This window comes from Eretmochelys imbricata, chromosome 9, assembly GCF_965152235.1.
Source record: "Eretmochelys imbricata isolate rEreImb1 chromosome 9, rEreImb1.hap1, whole genome shotgun sequence".
In the NCBI taxonomy this organism is placed as follows: Eukaryota; Metazoa; Chordata; order Testudines; family Cheloniidae; genus Eretmochelys; species Eretmochelys imbricata.
Window position 1 is genome coordinate 32407358 of NC_135580.1, and position 25630 is coordinate 32432987.

The 25630-nt window shown below is 46.4% G+C and overlaps 1 protein-coding gene across 1 annotated transcript in view; it reads left to right on the plus strand.

Annotated features, from left to right (window-relative positions):
- The window catches only part of GK5 (glycerol kinase 5), a 71346-nt gene extending 51783 nt beyond the window's left edge, over window positions 1–19563 (plus strand). The window contains exons 15-17 of the mRNA XM_077826888.1: window positions 10443–10502; window positions 15925–16058; window positions 17334–19563. Of these exons, the coding sequence (XP_077683014.1) occupies window positions 10443–10502; window positions 15925–16058; window positions 17334–17488 (349 nt within the window). The 3' untranslated portion in view covers window positions 17489–19563. The remainder of the gene's footprint in view (window positions 1–10442; window positions 10503–15924; window positions 16059–17333) is intronic.
- Window positions 19564–25630: the final 6067 nt, after the last annotated feature.

Sequence of the window (25630 nt, forward strand, 5' to 3'; positions counted from 1 at the left end):
GTGTATTCCACATATTAGTGCTCATGCGCGCTGTGAGCCCAAGTCTGGAATTTCTTCAAAGCCGTGTCCGTTGCCCTGCACAGGCACAGTAACTCTGCTTGTGCGCCAGACCACGGGTATCAGAGGTAATGTGGGTTGACGCCTCCCAGTTCCTACTTATCACCGCATGGCCTGAGTTGGAATCATGTCCTCCTTCACTATTGCAGAATCTATTGCAGAATCTGTAAAATGTAATGGTAAATAGTTTATATCATAGCTTAGGAATTCTAGTTAGTATATAGTTTAGTATAGAATAGAATATCCCCGCCCTCACTCCCCAGTTGGAGGGACATCCTCCCTGATCCCAGGACTATGCCCAGGATCCCAGGATTCAAGAACTCAGTCTCCTGCCCTCACTCTTCCTCCATCAGCAATGAGCATCATTGGTGCCTCTACTGTCTGGGTGAGGTACATATCTCTGTGAAGTTCATTATCTGTAAATCCTTCCCACCCAGAACTAGAGAGGCCAAAGAGCTCCGATTGAAAAAGTTCCTGAAGGAAGAGGCTCGGTCTGACTCAAGCCTGGGAGACCCCCCTGTACTAGCTGACTAGCAGTGCCCCTCCAAGCACAAGCCTGTGCAGCAGGACTGATCCCTGCAGTGGACTGTCCAGAAGAAACTTGTTTCCTCTCCAAGCCAGTACAGGTTGGGTGAGATGTTGCATATGGGACCCGCGGAACCAGTTCCACTGAAGACTCCCAGGCTGGAGGATAAGGCACAGAAAAACAGGGACCTGCTGGTAACTGCGGTACCAGGGGGCAAAGATAAACGCTCTCCAGTCCCATCTCTGAGAGCAAGTCCAGATTCATCATTGGTACCCCCTTGTCAATACAAAGACCATCAGGCCATGTCCGACAAACCAGAACCTTTGGGTGAATGTTGGAACTCCTCAGACTTTGGGCTCTAGGGAGACCCTTGTAACACCAGATAACTTCCTTCCCTATATGCAGTCTCCACTTTTGGCCCTGCCCTCCTAAGAGATGTCTTTACCTCAGAAGAGGAACTGTTAGCATTATCTCAGGAGAGATCCTATCTCCATCCATTCAGCAGGAGCATCTTGGTACCAACCAATGGAACCGTCCTCAAAATCATAGAAGATAGCTGCACCAGTATCTCTGTGAAGACACGGGAGCCCTGACAGACAAGGCATTATTTCCTGTTGTGACGGGGCAAGGCCAGATGGCTATAGAAAAGTAGTGGGAGATAGATATATTAGCTCCAGGCTAAACAAATCCCTGGTACCAGGTTAAGTGAAATGGAAACTGCTCCAGGTCAATTAAGACACCTGGGGCCAATTAAGAACTTTCCAGAAGGCAGGGAGAATGCTAGGTTGATTGGGTCACCTGAAGCCAATCAGGGGCTGGCTGAAACTAGTTAAAAACCTCCCAGTCAGTCAGGTGGGTGTGCATGTCAGGAGCTGTAGAAGGAAGTTGCACTGTTGGAGAGGCTGAGTAATACACACCATATCGGGCACAAGGAAGGAGGCCCTGAGGTACGGGTGAAGTGGAGCTTGAGGAAGTGAGGGCTGCTGTGGGGGAGTGCTATCACCCTCATATCGGGTAAGTTGGTAAAAAATAGTCAGCTGCTACAAGCAGCTGTGACGCGTAGCAGTGACGTGCGTGCATGGGGCTGTGAGCCATTGCCCCACCATCCCAGTGGAGATAGAGGTTCAGGGAAACCCCATTGAGGTGACCGTGGGCATAGTTCCTAAACTTCCATATCCTGTAGTCATTGGGAGGGACTGTCCAGGGTTTGATAATTTACTTCCTCCAGAGAGGCTGGAAGGAGGTGGGGACCCTGAGGACAGCAACTCATCACCGGGGGAATGTCAACCCCCAGTGTTCGCTGAGATTTCTCAGGATCTGTTCTCAGCCCCCTGAAAGACCTGGAAGACAAAAAAAGAGAGGAAGGCTGCGAAGGCCTTGGGAACCCGGATCCTGACCCAGGGCCAGAAGACCTCCCTAGTAGGCAGATGGACGCGAGCAGCCAACAGAGAAACTTCCACCTCAGAAGATGAGCCAGAAGCTGCCCCCAGCCATGACGGCGGTGATCCGTTGGAAGAAGCAGAAGCCGGCCCCTGGGAGCTTGGGCAGGTTAGTCCCGGGAGAGAGACTTTTGGGCGGGACCAGGCAGAGGACCCCAGATATGATCACGCCAGGAAAGAGGTGGCCAAGATCGATGGGATATCCGTGGATGGGAAGGTCCGGGGTCCCAGACCTTACTTTACAGTGAAGAAAGATCTCCTGTACCGCGTGGTGCACATGCAGGAGCAAGAGATACAACTACTTCTGGTTCCACGAAAACATCAAAAAACCATATTGTCTCGCCCACAGTCACCTGTTTGGAGGACACCTAGGGGTAGAGAAAACCCAGGCACAGATCCTGTGGAGGTTCTTCTGGCCAGGAGTACATGAAGATGTCCAGCGATACTGCACCTCTTGTCCGGACTGTCAGTTACATAGCCGTCGCCCGCACTTGCGGGCTTCTTTGATACCTCTTCCAATAATAGAGGTTCCTTTCGAACGGATAGCCATGGATCTGGTAGGGCCCCTGGAGAAGACAGCTCGGGGCCACCAACATGTGCTTGTTGTGCTGGACCATGCAACCTGGTACCCAGAAGCCGTTCCCCTGCGCAACACAGCTTCCAAGACAATAGCTAAGGAGCTAGTACAGATCTTTACCCGGGTTGGGCTACCGAAGGAAATATTGACTGATCAAGGGACACCTTTCATGTCCAAGTTGATGAAAGATCTCTGTTCGCTGTTCCATGTACAAGCCCTACGGACCTCTGTATACCACCCGCAAACAGATGGCCTTGTGGAAAGGTTCAATAGGACCCTCAAGGCCATGATCAGGAAAGTGGTGAGCCAGGATGGGAAAGATTGGGATACCTTATTGCCTTACCTCATGTTCGCCTTCCGGGAGGTTCTGCAAGTCTCCACAGGTTTCTCTCCATTCGAACTACTCTATGGGCGCCACCCTCGGGGCATATTGGATATAGCCAGAGAAGCCTGGGAAGAGGAGCCAAATCCCAGAAGGAACATAGTTGAGCATGTACTGCAGATGAGAGATCGGATAGCCCGAGCTACGTCCATTGTATGGGAACACTTGGAGAGAGCACAGAAGACCCAACGAACCCATTATAACCACCAAGCGAAGCTTCGATGGTTCCAACCAGGGGATCGGGTGATGGTACTGGTGCCCACAGCAGAAAGTAAACTGTTGGCCCAGTGGCAGGGATCCTATGAAATAATCAAAGCCGTGGGAGAGGTGAACTATAAGGTGCGGCTGCCAGGCCGCTGGAAATTGGAGCAAATTTACCACATCAATCTTCTAAAACCTTGGCACGATCGAGAGGCATGCTTAGTCATACAGGAGACCCTTCCCCGGGAGGATAACTTACACGAGCAAGTGAGGATATCATCCGCCTTGACGCCGATCCAAAAGATCGAGGCAGTTGACATGATTAATTGCAACAGAGATGTGTTCTCTACAAAACCAGGGCAGACGACTGAGACCTATCACCATATCTGCACGGTCCCCAGAGCCAAGGTAACATTGAGACCCTACCGAATCCCAGCAGCCAAAAGAGAAGAAATCAAGGCCGAAGTAAAGAAAATGTTAGAATTAGGGGTTATTGAAGAATCTTAGTCAGTGGTCCAGTCCAATTGTTCTAGTGCCTATACCTGACGGTACCATGAGATTCTGTAATGACTTTCACCGACTGAATCAAATATCCCAGTTTGATGCATACCTCATACCACGCATCGACGAACTGGTTGACCGACTGGGTAGTGCCCGATTCTTGACTACGCTGGATCTGACAAAAGGGTACTGACAGATTCCTCTGACCAAAGAAGCTAAAGAAAAAATAGCATTCTCCAACCCGGATGGGCTATCCCAGTACACCGTCCTCCCTTTTGGGCTACATGGGGCCCCAGCCACGTTCCAGCGCCTCATGGATAAGCTGCTGCGCCCCCATACCAGTTATGCAGCTGCATACCTAGATGATGTCATCACCTATACGCCAGACTGAGGAACCCACTTGGAGAAAGGTGAGGCAGTACTGCGCATCTTAAGGCGGGCTGGTCTCACTGCTAATCCCGCTAAATGTGCCATAGGGCTAGCAGAGGCTAGGTACCTGGGATATATTATGGGAAGGGACATAGTGAAGCCCCAAACGAATAAGCTAGAGGCAATTCAAAACTGGCCCTGGCCGACCCGAAAGAAGCAGGTCTGTGCGTTCCTAGGCATGGTAGGCTACTACTGACAGTTTATTCCTCACTTCGCCACTAGGGCAAGTCCCCTAACAGACCTGGTGAAGGCCCGAGGTCCAGACATGGTAAAGTGGACTGACGCAACAGAGGGGGCATTTACAGACCTTCGGACGGCCCTCTGTAATGACCCCGTACTCATAGCCCCGGACTTTAACAAGGAATTTATTTTACAAACAGACGCTTCTGAGGTGGAGTTGGGAGCAGTTCTGTCGCAAATGGTGGGAGAAGAGGAACACCCGATCCTCTACCTAAGCAGAAAGCTTCTACCAAGAGAACAGAAATACACAGTAGTCAAGAGAGAATGCCTTGCTGTCAAATGGGCTATGGAGGCACTGCGTTATTACCTCTTAGGCCGGCAATTTACTCTTGTGACGGACCATGCACCCCTCCAGTGGATGCAGCGGAATAAGGAAAAGAATGCAAGAGTCACCAGGTGGTTCTTATTCCTCCAACTATTCCAGTTCCGCATACAGCACAGGGCTGGATGCCACCATGGCAACGCTGATGGTCTGTCACAAGCATACTGCCTGGCGTCCCAAGTTGCCCAACTCTATGGTGTTGAGCAGAGCGGGAGGATATGTGACGGGGCAAGGCCAGATGGCTATAGAAAAGTAGTGGGAGATAGATATATATTAGCTCCAGGCTAAACAAATCCCTGGTACCAGGTTAAGTTAATTGACCTGGAGCAGCTTCCATTTCAGACACCTGGGGCCAATTAAGAACTTTCCAGAAGGCAGGGAGAATGCTAGGTTGATTGGGACACCTGAAGCCAATCAGGGGCTGACTGAAACTAGTTAAAAGCCTCCCAGTCAGTCAGGTGGGTGTGAATGTCAGGACTGTAGAAGGAAGTTGTGCTGTTGGAGAGGCTGCGTAGTACACACCATATCAGGCTCAAGGAAGGAGGCCCTGAGGTAAGGGTGAAGTAGAGCTTGAGGAAGTGAGGGCTGCTGTGGGGGAAGTAGCCCAGGGAATTGTACATGTCATGTTTCTAAAAGGTCAGCTACCCTAGCTGATACTATTAGGGTCCCTGGGCTACAGCCCGGAGTAGAGGGTGGGCCCGGGCTCCCCCCGCTCCCCCCACCTTTGCCCCCTGGTTAATCACTGAGACTGGGAGACAACAGAGACTGTGCAAGGAAGGATAAGTTCTCCTCACCTCCCTTGCTGGCTTATGATGAAAATGGCTCAGTAGACTGTGACCCTTGTTTCCAGAGAAAGAAGGGTTACATGGAGGGTCACAGTGAGCCTCTGAGGCTAGTGAAATCCACCAGGAAACGCGGGACCCATGGAGGCAAGGACAAAGCTTTGTCACACTATCCAGTTATGACCTCCCCAGGGACATCTGGAATTGATTTCCATGGGAGCCACCATTAAAGTTTTCCCAGCAGTAGCAGTCCAGATGAGATGTCAGGGATATACAGTATTTCCATACCTGGACGACTGGCTCCTGGTAAGCTGATCTCACCAAGAAGTCATATCAGCAATATTTTTTTCAGAGCCTCTGCCACTTTAGGTGTTTGTCACCCGTGAGGACAATACACTTTATAGGAGCATGTCTGGACTCAGTCTCTGTGAGAGCTTTCCTCCTTCCAGACATATTTTATGCGATGAGCAACCTGTTCTCTCTCATCACCTGCAAATCTCGAACTATGGTGCATCAGTGTCTCTCCCTGTTAGGCCACATAGCCACATGCACTTACATGACACTTTTCACCAGACTCCACTTGCGGTGTCCATAAGCTTCGCTCCACTTGATTCACCAACCAAACAGGGATCACATCAACTCCAAAATCACCGTTTCCTCTGGAGTTCTCACCTTCCTTGCTTGGTGATCCAACCCGAACAAATTCATGGTAGAGACTCCCTTCAGCTCTTCCACACCAAGGGCCACCATCATGACAGATGCCTCCCTCACAGGTAGTGGCACACACTTGAACTGCCACAAAGATCAGGGTATCTGGTTGCCATGAGAGTCTAGGCTACATATTAGCTTACTGGAGCTCAGAGCGGTCTGACTGGTATGCAAGGCCTTCTACCCACTCATTCCACATACTAATAATGACAGACATCACCACAGTGGTCTATATAAACAGGGAGGAATGAAATCTCGTCCCCTCTGCCTGGAAGTGATCAGACTTTGGAACTGGTTTATTAGAAGTCATCACTGTACACACCACCTACCTCCTGGCTGTTCAGAGCTCCCTGGCAGACAGATTAAGCAGAAGCTTCTCTGCAGGCCACGAGTGGGAGATCCATGACACAGTCTGTCTACCATATTCACACGATAGGGACTCCGCTAGGGGACCTTTTTGCATCCCATACAAACAGAAAGCTTCCCATGTATTGCTCCAAAGGAGCCAGAGGCCAAGACGCTCAAGGTGATGCTCTCCAAAACAGACAACCTCAGATAAACATTTCTTCCCATCCCTCTACAACTGCAGGTTATATGAAAGATTCGGCACAACCGAGCCATCATCATCCTCCTAGCACCATACCAACCCAAACAATTCTGGTTCACAGAGCTCCTAACAATGTCCACATGTCCCCTTATCAGAATCCATGCATTTCAAGGTCTCCTAATTCAGTATGGGGGAAAAGTCAAGCACCTCATCCTGAGCTCATTCCACCTCACAGCCTGGTGTTTGGATGGATGTTGGGGGTAGAACACTCAGACTCTTCCCCTATTCAGGAAATCCTGACCCAAAGCAGGAGGGATTCTAGTAGACTCTGCTACCTAGCTAAATGGCAGAGATTTTTGGCCTGGGTGCATCACCAGAAGCATTCACTTGATATTGTGGGCATTTCAGTTATCCTAAACTATTTCTTCTTCATAAAGGTCGCTAGCTTAGACCTCAGTTCACTATGAGTACACCTAGCAGAAATTTGTGCCTTCTCCAGCTGGTGGAAGGATGTTCTATCTTCATCCCCCTGATCACAGTTTGATTTATGAAGGATGTGATCAGGACCTTCCCCCCGGTCATTAAACCTACACCTCAATGGGACCTTAACTTTGTCCTTTAATGCTCTCGGGCCCACCCTTCAAACCGTTGGTGACATGAGCCATGGCCCACTTGCCCATTAAGGTGACATTCTTTATTAGCCATCACTTTGATAAAAAGGATCAGTGAGCTGGGAACCATGATGTCAGACCCTGCTTATACAGAATTTCACAAGATTTCCCTTAAATTACACCCCAGATTCCTCACCAAGGTTTTGTCTGAGTTCCGCATCAATTAATATACTTACCTGTATTCTTCCCAAAACCCCATGCTTCTTCCAAGGAGAAGAGACTTCTCTCTTTTGATTCAGGCACACTCTGGCATTCTACCTGCAGAGAACCAAACCCATTAGAAAATCTCCAAGACTCTTTGTTGCCTTGTCAGGTCATCATCATTGGCGATCCCTCGATCCAAGGGTGATCTCTACCCCAGATTTACATGTGGGTTCTGAGATGACTCAGGAGTCCAATCCTGGAACCACAGATCTGACCGCAGTAAGTACAAACATTTCCTGGTGGGTCAGCTGCCTGCTGGTAGAAAAAAAATTTTCCCCTTCCATCTCTCTCTTTTCAGCTTCAAGGGCAAGATGCTTCTCCTCAAAGTGGGCCACTGCCTGATGGAAGATGTGGCACCACTGAGGTCAGGTGGTGGCTTGCTCCTCCCAGCTTCTGATATGCACATCAGTTTTCTTGAAATACGATTTTGGTGAGTCTTTATGCATTTCCTCTGACCACCACATGATCTCTGACCATGTGTGGCCTGAGAGTAGAGGATTTGTTGCGGGAAGCGAGAGTCTGGTATCCGCACACAATGTCCAGCCCAGCAGAGTTGGTGCATGAGGATCATTGCTTCAGTGCTGGTGACATTGGCTTCAGTGAGGATGCTAGCGTTTGTGCAGCGATCTTCCCATTTGATGCGAAGGATCTTCTGGAGGTATCATTGGTGGTCCTCTCCAGACTCTTGAGGTGCTGTCAGTAGGTCACCTAAGTTTCAAATCCATAAAGGAGTAGCCACCTCGTTGTAACAATTATCTTATAAACCTGGATCTTGGTGGGTCATGGTCCATGAAAATGCGTCAGAACCATTTCCCAAAGGAAGAACTTGCACACTGGATCCTGTGCTGGATCTCACTGTCAGTTTTTGCATTTTGAGAAAGTTGGCTACAGAGGTAGCAGAGGTAGCAGAAGTGCTCAACTGCCTCCAAAGTCTGTTCCTCGAAGGTGATTTGTGGTGGGTCATTTGTAAGGCCTGAAGCAGGTTGATGGAGCACTTTAGTCATCTCAATATTGAGTGAGAGTCTTAGGCTTTGGTAAGCTTGTGCAAAAAAATTCAGTGTGGACTGAAGGTCATTTCGCAGTGTGCATGAGGATGGCACAGTCATCAGCATACTGAGGATCAGTAATGGACGCCCTATGAACTTTAGACTTCAAATGGAGACGTTGAAGATGAAAAAGTCGCCCATCCATTCTGTATTGAATGTCAACTCCACTGGGGAAGCAGTCTTTAACAAGGACCAGAATGACTGCTAAATAGATAAAGAACAGAGTTGGGGCAATAATACATCCTTGCCTAACCCCAGTTTTGATGGCAAAAGGATCTGTCTCCATGCCATTACAGAGAACGGGAGCAAGCGTTAGGACCTTAATAAATTTTGGAGGGCAGCTAAATCTGGCCAGCACCTTTCACGGGGCTTCATGATTCACTGAATTGAAAGCCTTTGTCAAATCAATGAAGGCCATGTACAGATCCTGACTTTGCTGGTAGGGATGCTCCACAAACTTTTTCTTCATATCTGGTATGATGAGAAGATTCCGGGAGACTTGAGAAATGCCAACATGGTTAAAATCTTTAAGAAAGGAGATAAATTGAAGTGTGGAAATTATCAAGGCATTGGCTTGCTGTCTACAGCAGGGAAGATTCTTGCCTGTATCCTCTTATCTGATTACTTCCCCTTTCTGAGGGAATATTGCCAGAATCTCAGTGCAGTTTTAGACCATCCCGCAGGACAACTGACACTATCTTCATTGCCGACCAAATCCAGGAAAAGTCTCGGGAGCCTTGGCAGAAAGGTTGCAGGGATAAGCCATATCCTCTGAGGATTTCTAAATGGGTTTCAGGATGGATCTTAGAGTACTGCAAAAATAGCAGTTTCCCCCTCCTGAGCATATCACAGCCTACTCCACAAAGGTACTGCAGGATATCTGCAGAGCAGCGACTTGGAATTCCATCCATACTTTCACGTCACACTATGCTCTAACCCAAGCAGCAAAGGTGGATGCAGCCATAGAACTGCAGCACCAAAAACATCTCTGCTACCAGTTTTCTTGCACCCTCCTCAGGTCAGAACGCTGCTTGACAGTCACCCATGTATGGAATATACAATAGGGACCATCCCTCAAAGAACAAATGGAGATTACTTACTGTAACTGGAGGGTCATCGAAAAATTTGGTCTCTGTCAGTATTTCACTACCCACTCTCCATCCCCTCTGCTTAGGATCCATTTGGATTGTTGTAAGAAAAGAAAATGGAGAGGTGTTAACCAGCACTGCCTCTTATACCCTCAGTCGGGAGCATGAGGAGAGTTACTGTATACAGGCGGACACTGCTTTGAAGAAATTCCAGACTCAAGTGCAAGGTGAGCATGCATATCCAGGTGTGGAATACATGCATCTCAAAGAACCTCCAGTTACAGTAAGTAACCTCCATTTTGTAGCATTTTGTCTCCCTTTTAAAAAGCAGTTGGGGCTGGGGTTAATGTTTTTCTGTACTTCCAGTTCTTAAGGTTGTATGTTGCATCCACCTGCTGTAACTTGTCTTGTCTAAATAAACTGTAAGCACTTTGGGGCAGGAACCGTATCTCCTTATACAGTACCTAGCACAGTTGGTCCTGATCCTGACAGGGCCATATGAATACTATCATAATGGTGTGTAACAGAAACCAGTCTCCATTCATTTTTTAATCATTCAGTCCATGCTGGGAACTTGTCAACTGTCGCAGGCAATTTTGACAAAACTGCTGTCACATTTTGTCTCATAATCTCCTTGCATACTGGATAGATATTGAACACAGTTTTTAGAATATACATTATGTATAAATACAACATTAATATCTATAAATATTTTTTTAAAGAAACAAACAGCTGTATGATACCATTGTGAAACAGATGCGGGTTCCACTTAGAAATATTCGGTATGTTTGTATTATTTTTAATATCACAAGTCATAAATTTTGTTCGGTGTTTGTGAGTTCAAGTAAAACAGATATGCTCTAGAACTTTGTTATTCAGTTTGTCTTTTTGTGAACATTCCATTACTGAAAAGTGGATAACAGCCCTAAGTGTAGCTTTCCTATTGATGTAACTTCAAAAGTGATATGGATTCTAAATCTGCATTGGTGAATATGAGTTGGTGTTGAACTTTCACTCTCAGGTTTTCTTTAATAGAAGTCAGAACAAATTCGGTTTTATTAATTTTCTCTGCAATATTCAGGGGGTGCAGGTAGTGATGCCTGTAATGGGGTTGCCAGACACTTTCCATCATAAGACCCTTTTTTTAGATTCTTATAATTTTGCCTATCTATAACCATTTTAGCTGAAATTTTCCATGCTGGTTATCTGCCTCAGACTAATTTTTTTTTTTTTCAAAAATTCAGCAAAATTTTTTGTCACTTCTGAGCATGAGGTTAGGGAAAAATACTTTTGCTTTGGTCATGTTAAAAAATTCTTCCAATTGTTTCATTGAGAAACTGTAGCATAGCGGTTCCCAAACTGGGGGTCAGGTCACAATGCTTAGGGGACACTGTTTTGGTCTACAGTGGTATCCTATAGGCAGCGTGACCTCGCACATACCATACATATGACCCCATTTTAACTAATTAATTTCCTTCCAGGACCCCAGACAGCATGGAGGAAGCCATTTGGAAGAGCGAAATAGCATCCTTTATACAGCATGACCTCATAAGCACCACATGTGTCAGGTCAAACCACATGGAGGACACCATTTTGCTTGTCAGAATGGCTTCCTTCATGCTGTCTGGGGTTCTGGAAGGAAATAGTTAATTAAAATGGGGTTGTGCTGGCAAAAAGTTAAGGAACCCCTGCCTTGACCAATGTACATGTGATATATGCTATCATGTGCCAGAAATGCTCCTCTGCCATGTACATTGGCCAAACTGGACAGTCTCTACGTAAAAGAATAAATGGACACAAATCAGACGCCAAGAATTATAACATTCAAAAACTGGTCGGAGAACACTTCAATCTCTTTGGTCACTCGATTACAGACCTAAAAGGGGCAATTCTTCAACAAAAAAAACTTCAGAAACAGACTCCAACGAGAGACTGCTAACTTGGAATTAATTTGCAAACTGGATACAGTTAACTTAGGCTTGAATAGAGACTGGGAATGGATGTGTCATTACACAAAGTAAAACTATTTCCCCATGTTTATTTCCCCCACCCCCTACTGCTCCTCAGACGTTCCTGTTAACTGCTGGAAATGGCCCACCTTGATTATCACTACAAAAGATTTTCTTTCCCCTACCCGCTCTCCTGCTGGTAATAGCTCATCTTAAGTGATCACTCTCCTTACAGTATGTATGAGAACACCCATTTTTTCATGTTCTATGTGTATATAAATCTCCTCACTGTATTTTCCACTAAATGCATCCGATGAAGTGAGCTGTAGCTCACGAAAGCTTATGCTCAAATAAATTGGTTAGTCTCTAAGGTGCCACTAGTACTCCTTCTCTTTTTGCGAATACAGACTAACACGGCTGCTACTCTGAAACCTTTGAAAACCTTGTTTCACACGTGCTCAGTAGAAACTTGTTAAGGTTTGGTAACAAATTTTCCAAAGATTCCATCTGTATTGGGCCTGCTCTATCCTAAGACTCTAAAGGATGAGTAGAACTTTCTGTGAAATTGCTCCTCTCAGCAGCCAGGGACCATTGTTGTGCTGCATCCGGGAACTGAGATCAGGGAGAGATTCTCTTCTGTGTTGTCAGTGGTCTCCCTGCAGACACCCAAGCAGCAAGGAGGAGGAAACAGCATGACCAAAATGCTGAGGGGTGAGCAGCTGGGTCTGTGGCGTGGTGAAAAGGAAGACTGGGACAAGGCAATGGGGGAACAATGTTGAGGTATGATAGCGGATAGCGATTGGGACGAGGAGCTTGGGGGCATGTGTGGGGAGAGACATGGACAAGGACAGGCCAGATGAGCCAGGAGAAAAAGAGTTCAGGTTTGGTGGGAGATGGGTCAGAAGGATATGTAACCACAACAGTATACTTCCCTGAGAACCTGACATAGAGCCCAGAATTCCTAAATCTCCACATTTTACTGCTGTCAGCCAACAGCTGTGAAACCCATTGAGAAAATGTTTGCCTCATCTCCCTCTAAAGACTGCTCAAATAGAGCATGACAACCTACTGCTGCTGTCAGTTACTCTGTTTGTTAGTTCAAGTGGCAGAGATCTGTGCTGTGGATATGAAGGATGTAATTCTGCTGATGAATCATATTGTTCCACATGTTGGAATTTGTTTTATTTTCACCTTTTACTTTTTTAAAAACCTAGGAAATTACATAAAAATCCTACAATTAGAAGAACATTATGATTGTAAAATCAGGCACTCACAATTTAGGAAATGCCATGTAACAGGGAGCTTAGAGGGCCAGTTGGACTAGCGGTTGGAGTGCTTTTCTTGCTCCCCACTTCTGTGGCATAGGTGCCTCAGTCAGTAAGGCAGGAGGATTGGGGGACTCAGGCCTTCCCACTCCACCATCTCCCAGCCTAGGGCCCTGTGTAAGTCAGTCCCTTAGTAGGGGACCTCCAAGCGGGGAGTCTGTGTCCACTGCCCTGGGCTATTCTGCTTTACCACCTGACATAATTAAAGTTGCCTATAATCTTAATTGACCCCCTCTTGTATGTATATATTATGATAGTCTTTAATTACATGAACACAAAATTACTATTTTCTCCATAGGACCTCTGATTCATTGAGTCAGATAATTCAATATTTTTACCTGCTCATTGTGTGTGGCCTCAGGTCGTATTTACCGCACACCATTCAAACCTACACTGAATACAAAATTATTAAATCCCTCCTGGTTGTTTCTGTGATGCTCTCACCATAGTACCTGATGTACTTCACAAACAACAATGAATTTCAGAGTAGCAGCCCTGTTAGTCTGTATCCGCAAAAAGATCAGGAGTACTTGTGGCACCTTAGAGACTAACCAGTTTATTTGAGCATAAGCTTTCGTGGGCTACAGCCCACTTCATCAGATGCATAGAATGGAACATATCGTAAGAAATTATATATACATACAGAGAACATGAAAAGGTGGAAGTTACCATACCAACTCTAAGAGACTAATTAATTAAGATGAGCTATTGTCAGCAGGAGGAAAAAAAAACTTTTGTAGTGATAATCAGGATGGCCCATTTCAGACAGTTGACAAGAAGGTGAGAGGATACTTAACGTGGGGAAATAGATTCAATCTGTGTAATGACCCAGCCACTCCCAGTCTCTATTCAAGCCCAAGTTAATGGTATCTAGTTTGCAAATTAATTCCAGTTCAGCAGTTTCTCATCAGAGTCTGTTTTTGAAGCTTTTCTGTTGCAAAATTGCCACCTTTAAGTCTATAGCCCATGAAAGCTTATGCTCAAATAAATTTGTTAGTCTCTAAGGTGCCACAAGTACTCCTGTTCTTTTTAAGAATGAATTTGTCTGACAGCACCCCTGTGAGAATAGATGGTGGTATTATCACCTGTTTATGGATGGGAAAATGAGGGTTTGTCTACACCAGGAAATTCATTTTTACATTGCTATACCAACATGATAATACTGTTGTAGCTACTCTTATAAACACTTATTAGGAATAACTGGCCTCTTTTTGGTTTTGATTTTTGAAGCAACATAAACTAAACTGAAAAAAGGCCACAGTTATTCCAAATAAGAGTGTCCACAAGAGTAATTGTAGAGCAGTTTAATTATACTGGTATAACTAACGTCGGTTCATTTCCCTGTGTAAATATACCCTGATGCACAGAGAGAGAGGCTAAAATTGTCAAGTGTGTGTTAATTTTGGTTGCCTAACTTCTGACACCTTGGCTCTGATTATCCAGAATTGGTAGCATTTTTATAGCATATCGTATGTTTAAAGCACACTTCATCAACTTAAGTTGCAGATCTGAGCGTTCATCTGGCCCCCATGTGTGTCATGTTGGACACCCAAAAAATGAGGAACGCAGTTAGTAGGCAACCAACATTTAGGTGACTTGTCCATCATCACATAGTAACTCCAGCCCTGCACAGCTTCTATGTGTGACCATATGGATAGCACAGGGTAGAATCAAGTTCTCCAGTGCAGCATTCAGCTGCCTTAACCAGGAGACCATCCTTTCTTTTCCTGCAGCCACCTGCCTCATTCATTCCATGTCTTCCAACTTCTGCAGCAAATGAGGCAGGAGTCCTGTAGACAATAGCAACCTAAAAGAGGTCTTTTAATGGGAACTATTGGGCAACCTTAACTATAAGTGTCAATAATAGAAAAGTGGGTAAGCAACTGGCAGTATGGCAGTCTAGTGGTATAGTAATTCATTGTGTGACAAAAGTGTTGGTAATTGTTTATAGTTTAGTTATTTGTTCCCTGGTGCTCCTGGAGGAAGGAATGCCTTGTAACTCTAGTAACTCTCTTCAGCTAATACAGGGTCAATGTTCATAAATGCCTGTTTTCCTTGGCTGGAAAGCCAGGTCTCAGGGCTTGTCTTCAGTAGGGGCTAAATCGGCACCACTGCGATCAATGCAATGGTGTCAGTTTAGCAGGTGAAGACGCAATAAGTCGATGGGAGAGCACTCTCCCATCAATATCAGTACTCCACCTCAACGAATGGAGGAAGCTGTGTCGCTGGGAGATCATCTCCCATTGACATAGTGTGGTGTAGATGCTGTTGTAAGTCAAGCTAAGCTATATTGACTTGAGTTACGTAACTTATGTAACTTAACTAGCATAACTTAGATCGACTTAGCTTATTATTGTAGACAAAGCCTATGACACAAAGGCATTTCGGAGAAAGTGAAGAGAGAATGGAGAGATTGCAGCCTACTTCTCATACTTCCTACAGAAGGAAGCAACTGTGAATGAATAGGCTAGAATACCAACAAAGATTAACTAATTACAGAAAATGTATTTCTCTAGCTCTTTGAACACAAACTGAACTTACTGAACTTTCTAAAGGATATTTTTGAGTGTTCTGTGAGTCAGGCTACAGCATGTAAAAGCCATGTTCTACCATAAGTCTTAACGTTTCAATCAGGATTATAATTGTATTATTTTAGGGGGCTGAAATCAAAGTTGTGCTAAAATCTTAAAAAGACAAGTTGCTTTTTCAAAATACTTTTTTCAGACTTCAAAGTCAGTATTTTTTCCCCAAGAGGACTTATCCTCTAAATATGTACCTGTAACTCTGCTCACAATAAAATGGAATATGTATGCACAAATGTAGTAGACAGATTTCTGTATCTGTATGCAAACCCAGAAGTTATTTCTGAACATTTGATGCTAAATATTTTTATTAAACTCAACCTTTTACCTTTATTTGCTCCCACACAGTGCTGATGGAGGTGTCAGTAACAATAGTTTTGTCATGCAGATGACTTCTGACTTAATTAATAAGAAGATAGACAAGCCTGTAAACACAGATATGTCTTGTCTTGGAGCTGCTTTTCTAGCAGGTCTTGCTTTAGGTATGTATATTCTTTGAAAAACTTTCCATCTAAATATTTGCTGACTAGTTTTTTTTCTCATTATAATACATACAGTTGAAGACTACAAATAGATCAGCTGAACTTGTACATGGCTTCGTCATTCTTTAATTTTCCGATAATAAATTGTCCCCAAATATTCAGTTAACCATTGTCACAGTTTCACTGTCATTGTGGAAATCCAAGATAAAATAGCGCTTTTCATTCATACATCCGTGTGTGATGGAACAGAGGGGAGAGAGCATGGAGCAAAATATACAAAACTAGTTTAATGGGACAGTGCATCTAACACAAATTAATGCCCTGGTCTTGCAAACACTTATGCACTTGGTTAACTTATGCACATAAGTAGTCCCAATCATGTCAGCTTAAAAAGTTAAGCTTATATATGTATGTTTTCAGGATTACAATCTAAATGTGTAAAATAAGTTTAGAAAATCGTATTTTGTTTTTAAGATTTTGACAGTAATAAGCAAAAGGGATAGTATAAAGTGAATTGACTGTTAACAGAAAAAGATTCAGCTCCAGTAAAGTAGAATCAATCTATTTAATTAACCAGGCTCCAATGAAAACCCAAATGTGTCTATTAAGCAATGGTCTTTATTAACAGGAATATATTTTGTTGATGGCTATTTGTATTATTAAATGGCTTTTAAAATGTGGATAGTACAAAACATTAAAATATTTAAAAATCCTATATTAAGGTGAGACTTATTCAGCAGCTAAAACAGAGTAAGAAACAGCCTGAAGTAGACAAAGGGACCTTCAGTATATAATTTATAAGTGTGCACTATTTGTTCGCATATTTTACATAGACTTGTAGGCAACACGAGGTATGATTTGCCATTTTTCTATCCTTTTAAGTAAGGAAGTAGGAAAATGACCAGTTTTGCCCTTGGTTCCCCTGGTCCCACTTAGTTGAGAGGCCACCTGTGGCTGAGGCCTATTGTCCCCTTGCTCATTTTCCTAATTTTGACAGAACCTAAGTGAACATCGATGTACTAAATCCTTTTTCTTGGAAACCATAACAGTTAAGCAGATCTACTGTTTGTCAGGATTTCAGTTAAGTGGATTCTGTTGGAATTGTTTCAGAATTTAAAAATATTCACCCACTTTATAAAGAAAGTTACTGGAATGAATAAGGAAAATCCTAATTATCTTCACCATGCTTCTATATGTAATTGTTCTTCAATTGTATGGATTTGTTCCCAACACAATATTTGCAGTTAAGCTTTAGGATTAACTTTGTACTTACAGGGTTTTGGACTGACAAAGAACAACTGAAGAAACTGAGGCGAACTGAAATTGTTTTTGAGCCCCAGAGGGACTCTGGAGAATACAAACTTGCCATGGATAATTGGATAAAAGCAGTGCAACGTTCCTTGAATTGGTACAGCCAGACATCATACTAATGGAAGAGTTCACTTTTTTGAAATGGCCATCGATTAATGAAACCTTAGAATTTATAGAACAATAAAAACTAACCCAACACTTTTTTATGGAGTTTACACTTGGTTCTGTTGAATTTCAGCAGCCTCCCTACTTCTGTTAGATCAGTTACTACTGCATTTTGACCCATCATATCCTCCTTGCTATACCTGTTGATCAGCTGCAGCAGCCATGTCCCTTTGGTGACATGAGGGTGCACAAGAACCTTGAACGCCACTGCCATGTGTGTAGCATAAGGTGATTCATGATCTCTGGGGTCTAAGGACACTTATCCCAGTTATGGTGAACAAAGGTGGGGAAATGTGGCAAAAGATACTTCTTGTTTGCCTTTGTCAGATGGAGATTTGATTACTATAATATGCTCTGCAGTGGGATACACTTTGAGATCATTTACAATCTTAACCTAATGCAGAATATAGCTGTCTTCTTATTGGCAAGGCATTCTCCATGAGGGGTTGTTCTCTACTTTGGAACTCCGTTCTCCTCCCTTGGTTTGAAAGCCTGAATTTCTTAACCTTCAGGGCATGCTGAAAAACCAATGTATTTTGATGGGCATTTCTGGGAAGAACAGGGTGATTGCGTGTGGCATTTTATTACTTATGGTGGACTTCATTTAATATGGGTACTTTATGTATGAGTATGTGTTGCTGACTATGAGCTATTATGTTACATCTTAATTGACTAGACAGAATCTATATTTATTTGTAATGAGTTTTTTATCCATAGTGTGTGTTATTTTGTACAGTGCCTAGAGCTTAGGTACTATATTAAGTCTAAATATAAATACTGTGGATCAGTACTACATGAAATTGTTTCTATGCTTTTTATAGCTAACTGTTCTTATCTGATATGCAGCTCAGCAGATCTTTAATTTTGTAATAAAAGACAACCTTATTGCACTGTTAATTAATGCAAATAGCAGTCAAAAGTAATTACATATTGTATCCTATTTTTTTTTCAAAAAGTATATGTATTGTGACAGTGTTGGGCCAGATGGCTACAGGAGAGTGATAGAAGGCAGATATATTAGCCCCAGGTTAAGTAGGTCCCTTTTTCCTGGGTAAGGTAACAGGGAAGGTTCCAGAACAATCAGGAACTTTCTGGAAACAATTAAGGCAGACAAGCTGATTAGAACACCTGCAGCCAATCATGAAGCTGCTAGAATCAATTAAGGCAGGCTAATCAGGGCACCTGGGTTTAAAAAGGAGCTCATTTCAGTTTGTGGTGTGTGCGAGGAGCTGGGAGCAAGAGGCGCAAGAAGCTGAGAGTGAGAAGTATAAGCATTATCAAACAACAGGAGGAAGGTCCTGTGATAAGAATAAAGAAGGTGTTGGGAGGAGACAATGGGGAAGTAGCCCAGGGAGTTGTAGCTCTCACACAGCTGTTAAAGGAGCCACTGTAGACAGCTGCCATGCACAGGGCCCTGGGCTAGAACCCAGAGTAGAGGGCAGCCCGGGTTCCCCCCCATCCCTCCATTCCCCCAACTCCCTGCTTGATACCGGAGGAGTTGAACTGGACTGTGGGTTCCACCAGAGGGGAAGGTCTCTGGCCTGTTCCCCAATCCACTAGGTGGATGAGCAGAGACTGCGGGGATTGTTCTTCCTTTCCCCATGCTGGCCAGTGATGAGGCTAACTGAGGGAATGGCAGATTTGAGCCACGAAAGTGGCCAAACTGAGGGCTGCCGTGAACCTCTGAAGTGAGAAAATCCGCCAATAAGCGCAGGACCCACCAAGGCAGAGGAGGAACTTTGTCACAGTATTAATGTTTTCTAAGCCATCATTATTAAATTATATTGTGCTAAAGCAGAGCCAAACATGCTTTGTTTTTGAAGACATCCTTTACTATTACTATTTTTAAAACTAGAATAAAAATTATAATGAATATAACAGAGTAAATTATAATTTATAGCAGCATCTAGCTATAATTAAGAGTCTTTAATAATTTTCATTATCACCCCTTTTTGTCAGGAGTAGCTCAGCTGCAAAATGTATTCCAATCTTAACACTCTTTAAAAAATTAAAACTTACTAGCTCTTGATCTCTGTGGACTACTTGCTTTTAGCTTCTTTTAAGGATAGATTTTTAACATACTGAGGATTCAAATGAATAAAATTTGCATTGAGATACTTTAAACAAAGATTATTAGTATGACTCTGGTCTCAAATTGATTTTATTTTTGTCAGATATATGTATCCATAACAAATTGCTGTGCCTGTATATTAATAATATAAGAAGATTGCGAGTTTGGAGTTAACTTCAAACAGTCCAAGTCCAGCTACTTTTCCAGACTGTTTTCTCTGGAGTTCATTTCATTCATTTATGTTAGTTTTAATTCAGATCTAGCAGTGAAGATGTTGTACAAGCTCATCTACATCAACCTCTATTTGAAAATTCTAGGCCTTTCACACACACCTTACTGTTAACTTAATTTTAGATTCCCCCTTAGGCATAGGTTTTTCTTTAGTTTGAAAAGCTTATGTAATTTCTACCTTTTTTGTCAATTGGGCATCTTCAGTCATAAAGCACAAATGGCAAATATTTCCAATCAGTACTTATATTTTAACTTGGAATTCCATATTCGAGTTTATGAATATTTTACTTAGGGTGGGGCACTACCCCACATGATTCAGATGTGAGGATTGAAAAACGAAGTGACAGTCTTTCTGCTATGATAATGGCCACCTAAGAGTCCTGACTTGATGAGAGCCATCAAGGGTGGAGAAGTGTTGAAAAAGACTGGTTTCAGGTACTTGCAGATATATAAAAAAATGACTGGTTCTTCTTTGAGTGATTACTCATGTCCATTCCATTATAGGTGTGTGTGCTCGCCACATGCACCAGTGCCGGAAGTTTTTCCCTCAGTGGTATCAGTAGGGGACTAGCTCTGGCATCTTCTGGAGTGGCGCGCGCGTATACTGCGGTGTAAGGAGCACTGTCGGCTCCCCTCACCCTCAGTTCCTTCTTACTGCCAGTAATGGTGCTGGAACGTTCCCTTGCCTCAGCAAGCTTCTCTCTCAACTGCTCATTTTTTGCTGTATTAAGTTGTTAGTGTAGTTTGTGTTAGTTCATAGTCCTGGATGGGATTTAGCCTAGGGATGAGGCATGCCCTGGTCCCCAGTCTTCAAACCCTGTGACTGCTGCAAAAAACCTATGCCAGTCAGCGACCCCCAAAGTAGCTGTCTTTGGTGCTTGGGGGAAACTTATGTGAGCAACAAGTATCGCATTTGTAAGAGTTTTAAACCTTGGACCAAGAAGGAGCGGGACATTCGTCTCCGATTGCTCCTTATGGAGTCAGCACTTGCACCGGCACCAGAGACATCCAGATCGGATTCTTCTCCTAGCGGTGTGGCCTCGGTGCGGCGTGCGCTGCCAGCACCGTCTGCAGACTGGGGTTGATCCACCTCCCTGGTACCAGCTAGAAAGCAAAGAAAGACTGGAAGGGGACCTTCTCCTGCATCTCGTAAAGGGAAGGAGAGGGCCGGAGGAGAGCAAAGACCCACGAGGGGCGGCTCTTTGCCTCCGGAGGTCAGGCTCCAACTCCCACTGAGCAGGCTAGTCCACTCCAGGATACGCCCGCCACCCTGTAGAGCAGCACAGGCATTCAGCACCTGGTGGTGCCGTCTACACCAGAGGCCCTGCAGGCCACTAAGGACTTCCTGTCCCTACCAGTGCCGCCCACGCCAGTTACGGCGGTACCCCACTCCAGGGGCAAACCCACCTTGGAACCCTTCCAACAGACCCCATCAGTGTGGCATCGCTTCTCACCACAAGGAGTGTCCCGCCACCATGCCTCGGGCACAGGTCAGCCTGTCCATCGGAGTTCCCAGTGTCAGTCCCCGGACTTCAGGCAGCACTCTTTGGGCTCAAAGAGACGATCACCAGTGTAATGGCACAGACCAGCAGAGGTGCACCCATCCCTGCAGCCCCAGCGCCATGAGCGCCCCAGCCGCTCTCCCAGTGTCTGGTACCACTCCAGCAATTAAAGCTGCAGGTGTCGGTTACTGGTCACTGGAGAGCTGGTATGGATCACCACGGGTGTGCCGACGTTCCCCAGCACGGAGACCTACTTACTCCTGCCCAACGGACTGGCACCACTCACTGAGTGTTAGGCAGAGATCACGGGGATCAAGGCATGGAGAGTCATCGCCCTCATGAAGATCCCCAGTGGAGCCTCAGGGCTGGCACCAATGTGACTGGGATAGACAGTAAGCCTTGGCACCGTCCTGGTCCCCTTGACGCAGCCCTTCCTCCTCAGGCTCCGTTAGCAAGGAGGAATCCCTGCCAGTAGGCCAGGGTCACTCATTGGGCACACCGACATTCCCCGTGGCTCCTCCTGCAGCAGCGTGGCCTCAAGGCCAGTGGAGCTTCCCCCGGCACCCATGGAATCCCTGGGGGTTCCCACAGCCTTCGCAAGGGCGTAGGTTGACCTCAGGGGTATCAGACAAATGGTTGGCGACAGTCTCCCACTGGCCCCCCGACATGGAGGTGACACTGGAAAGGAACCCATCAGGGTCATCCGGGCCCAACGGAGGTGCTCATGGAGGAGGAAGCGGGGGTGGCAGACCCGCCAGTACCCTCCTCCTCTTCATCCTTGCCTGACGAGGCCATAATGGGGCCCTTTCACCCAGTCCCCCAGGATGATGCCAAGGCTCATCAAGAATTCTAAAGAGGGTCGCCTCAAACTGGGGCTAGAAGCTAAGGAGCTGGCGGAGCCCTCAGACTCCCTCTTTGATGTGCTGAGTTCAGCAGCCCCTGCCAGGGTGGCATTGCCTGCACACGAGGCAGTGGCAAAAATTACTGTCCCTGTGGCAGACGCCCTCGTTGCTGCCCCCCATTTCCAAGTGGGCAGAATGTAAATATTAAGTGCTGGTAAAGGTTATGAATACTTTTACACCAGGGGGTCTCAAAGTCCCACGGGCCATCTGCGGCCTGAGAGCCTCCCCAGTGTCTCCAGCAATTTTGAAGCCGGATCTCTCCCTTGGCCCAGCCTGCCGCCCCTGGGCACTCCCTCCCCACACCTCCCCTGAGTGATTTAAAATGGCCCAGGGCCCTACCCACCACCGGCAGCACAGCAGAGCTGAGTGGCTTCCTGCCTGCTTGCTCCACGTGGCTGCTGGCCCCTCCAAGTGACCCCGGGGCGGGGTGGGGCTGTGCCTCCACGTGCTGCCCCCACCCCAAGTGCCCCTGCAGCCAATGGGAAGCCTGCATCCCCACCCCTTTCCCACACACCCCCTCCCACTCCCAAACTCCCTCCCAGAGCCTGCACCTCCTCCCCCTTCCCACACACTCCCTCCCGCCCCCAAACTCCCTCCCAGAGCCTGCAACCCCACCCCCTCCTCCTGCACCCCTGCCCCAGCCCAGAGCCTGCATCCCAGACCCCCCCACACCCCAAACTCCCTCCCAGAGCCTTAAGCAGGTGGAGGGCAGAGTTTTGGGTGGCGGGTTCTGAGTGGCATGAGTGACATTATTGGCTTGCTGAGAGGATTTGAGGACTGGCACTGGCCCTAAGGTAAATTTGAGTTTGAGACCCCTGCTTTACACACACTCTGTCCCAAGCTCACTGGTGGGGTCAGCTGTTAATGAGCATGAAAGGCAGGGTCACCCAGGTGCGACGCCCAAAAATAAAGAGGCTTGATCTCTTTTTGGAAAAAAAGTTTATTCATCTTCCAGTCTCCAGCTATGAGTAGCCATACATCAGGCCTTGCTTGGCTGCTATGATTTTAACATCTGCAGTCCATGGCTAAGTTTGTTCAGAGACCCTCTGCCTGAGGACCCCATGAAGGAACTCCTGGCGATCCTCAATGAGGGCAAGGTGGTGGCAAAGGCGGCCCTCCAAGCAGCCTCAGATGCGGGGGACTCTGAGGCCCGAACCATGGCCTCAGCCATCTCCATGAGATGAGAATCCTGGTTACAATCTTTGGGCCTCTCCATTGAGGTTTAGCAGTCAATCCAGGACCTCCCCTTAGATGGCCTGGCGCTGTTCTGTGAACAAATAGATACCAAGTTGCATGGTCTAAAAGACTTGAGGGAAACCCTGCAGACCGTGGCCATGTACGCTCCAGGGCTGGCAAGGAAGCAATTTAAGCCGCAAAAGTCCCAGAGGTTGGGAAGTCAGCCGCAGTCAGAGCCCTGCCGCAAGAAGGGCAAGTCCTATAAGTGCTGGCAGGGCCACCAGTCGACGTTCTCCACTCACTCCGGCTCCACCCGCAACCCAACAGGGTGGTAAACGGGCGTTTTGAGGGTACACTTGAGGGCAACCTTCCAGCCTGTGTCCTGGATCCTGCTTCCCAGCTTTTTTCCAACTGCCTGTCCCCTTTCCTCCCTGCCTGGGTCTCTATAACATCAGACCAGTAGGTTCTCAGTATTGTGGATTCAGTTTATTTCTGTTCCCCACTCCCCATCCCTCTTCAGGGATCCCTCTCTCGAGAGCCTGCTCGCTCAGGAGGTGCAGGACTTTCTGCAGGTGGCACCTGTGGAGGAAGTCCCCCTAAATTTCAGGGGCAAGAGGTTTTACTCCCGTTATTTTCTAATCCCAAAGGCCAAGGGTGGTCTAAGACCCATCCTGGACCTGCAAGAAGTCCACAGATATCTCAAGAAGTTGAAGTTTCACATGGCCTCCATCATCCCTTCAGTGGAGGCAGGAGACTGGTAGGCCTTCCTCGATTTAAAGGATGCATACTTCCACATATCGATATTCCATGGACACATATTTCCTGCGCTTTACGGTGGGGACCGCCCACTACCAGTTTGCGGTGCTCCCTTTTGGCCTAGCAGCAGCCCTGAGGGTGTTTACCAAGTGCATGTCAGTAGTGGCAGCTAATCTGAGATGTCAGGATATCCAGATTTACCTGTACCTTGACGACTAGCTCCAGGACCCAAGTCCAGCACAGCATCACCATGCTGCAAACCTCCATGATCCACAGTCTCCCTGATATCGGATGCCTCCGACCTTGGTTGAAGAGCACATCTTGGTACACTACAAACTCAAGGGACATGGTCTCCAGAAGAGCTGGTGTTACATGTAAATGTCAGGGAGCTCAGAGCCATCCACATAGTCTGCCGTGTCTTCCTGCCACACTTGTCCGGTCGAGTAGTGCAGGTGTTGACGGACAACATGGCCTCAATGTTCTGTGTCAACAGGTAAGGGTGAGCTCGCTCATAGGCCCTCTGTCAGGAAGCACTTCGCCTGTGGGACTTTTGCGTTTAGCATGCGATCCAACTGGAAGCTTCGCATAGCGTCTGGAACACGCTGGCGGATCACCTCAGCAGGTCCTTTTTCTCTCACTACGAGTGATCCCTCCACTCAGAGGTCACCCTGGCACTCTTCCAGAAGTTGGGGGGCTCCCTGAGTGGATCTGTTCACCAACAGACAGAACAGGAAGTGCCATCAATTCTGCTCTCTCCAAGGCCTCGGCAGGGTGCCCTCTCCAATGCCTTTCTTCTGTTATGGGCGGGGGATTTGATGTGCACGTTCCTGCCGATTCTGCTGATCAGTCAGGTCCTATCGAAAATCAAAAGGGACACAGCGCAAGTCATTATGATCGCCCCGGCATGGCCTTGCCAGCACTGGTTCGGCACACTCATGGATCTGGCTGTGGCTGCACAATGGCCACTGCCCAGCCGCCCAGACCTGCTCTCGCAGGACCTGAACCTTCCGTCTCTTCACCTCATGGCCCAGCTGCTGCGTGGCTGAACCCAGAGAAACAGGCCTGCTTTAGCCAGGTACAGCAGGTTCTCTTGGAAAGTAGAAAGCCCTCCACCAGAACGACTTACCTGGCAAAGTGGAAGTGGTTCTCCTGCTGGGCATCGGAGCATAGCATCTCCCCAACATGGTTGTCTCTGCAGTCCATCCTAGATTACCTGCTCCACCTAAAGCACCAAGGCTTTGCGCTTTTGTCCATTGCACTTGGCAGCCATATCAGCCTTCCACCCACCCAGGGCCAACTGGTGTTCTCACATGAGATATCAATGAGGTTCATAAAGGGCTTGAAAGGCTCTTTCTGCCGGTCTGGGACTCAGTTCCCCAATGGGACGTCAACCTGGTTCTCTCTAGGCTCATCAAACTGCCCTTTGAGCCTATGGCTTCTTGTTCCATCTGTTGTGGA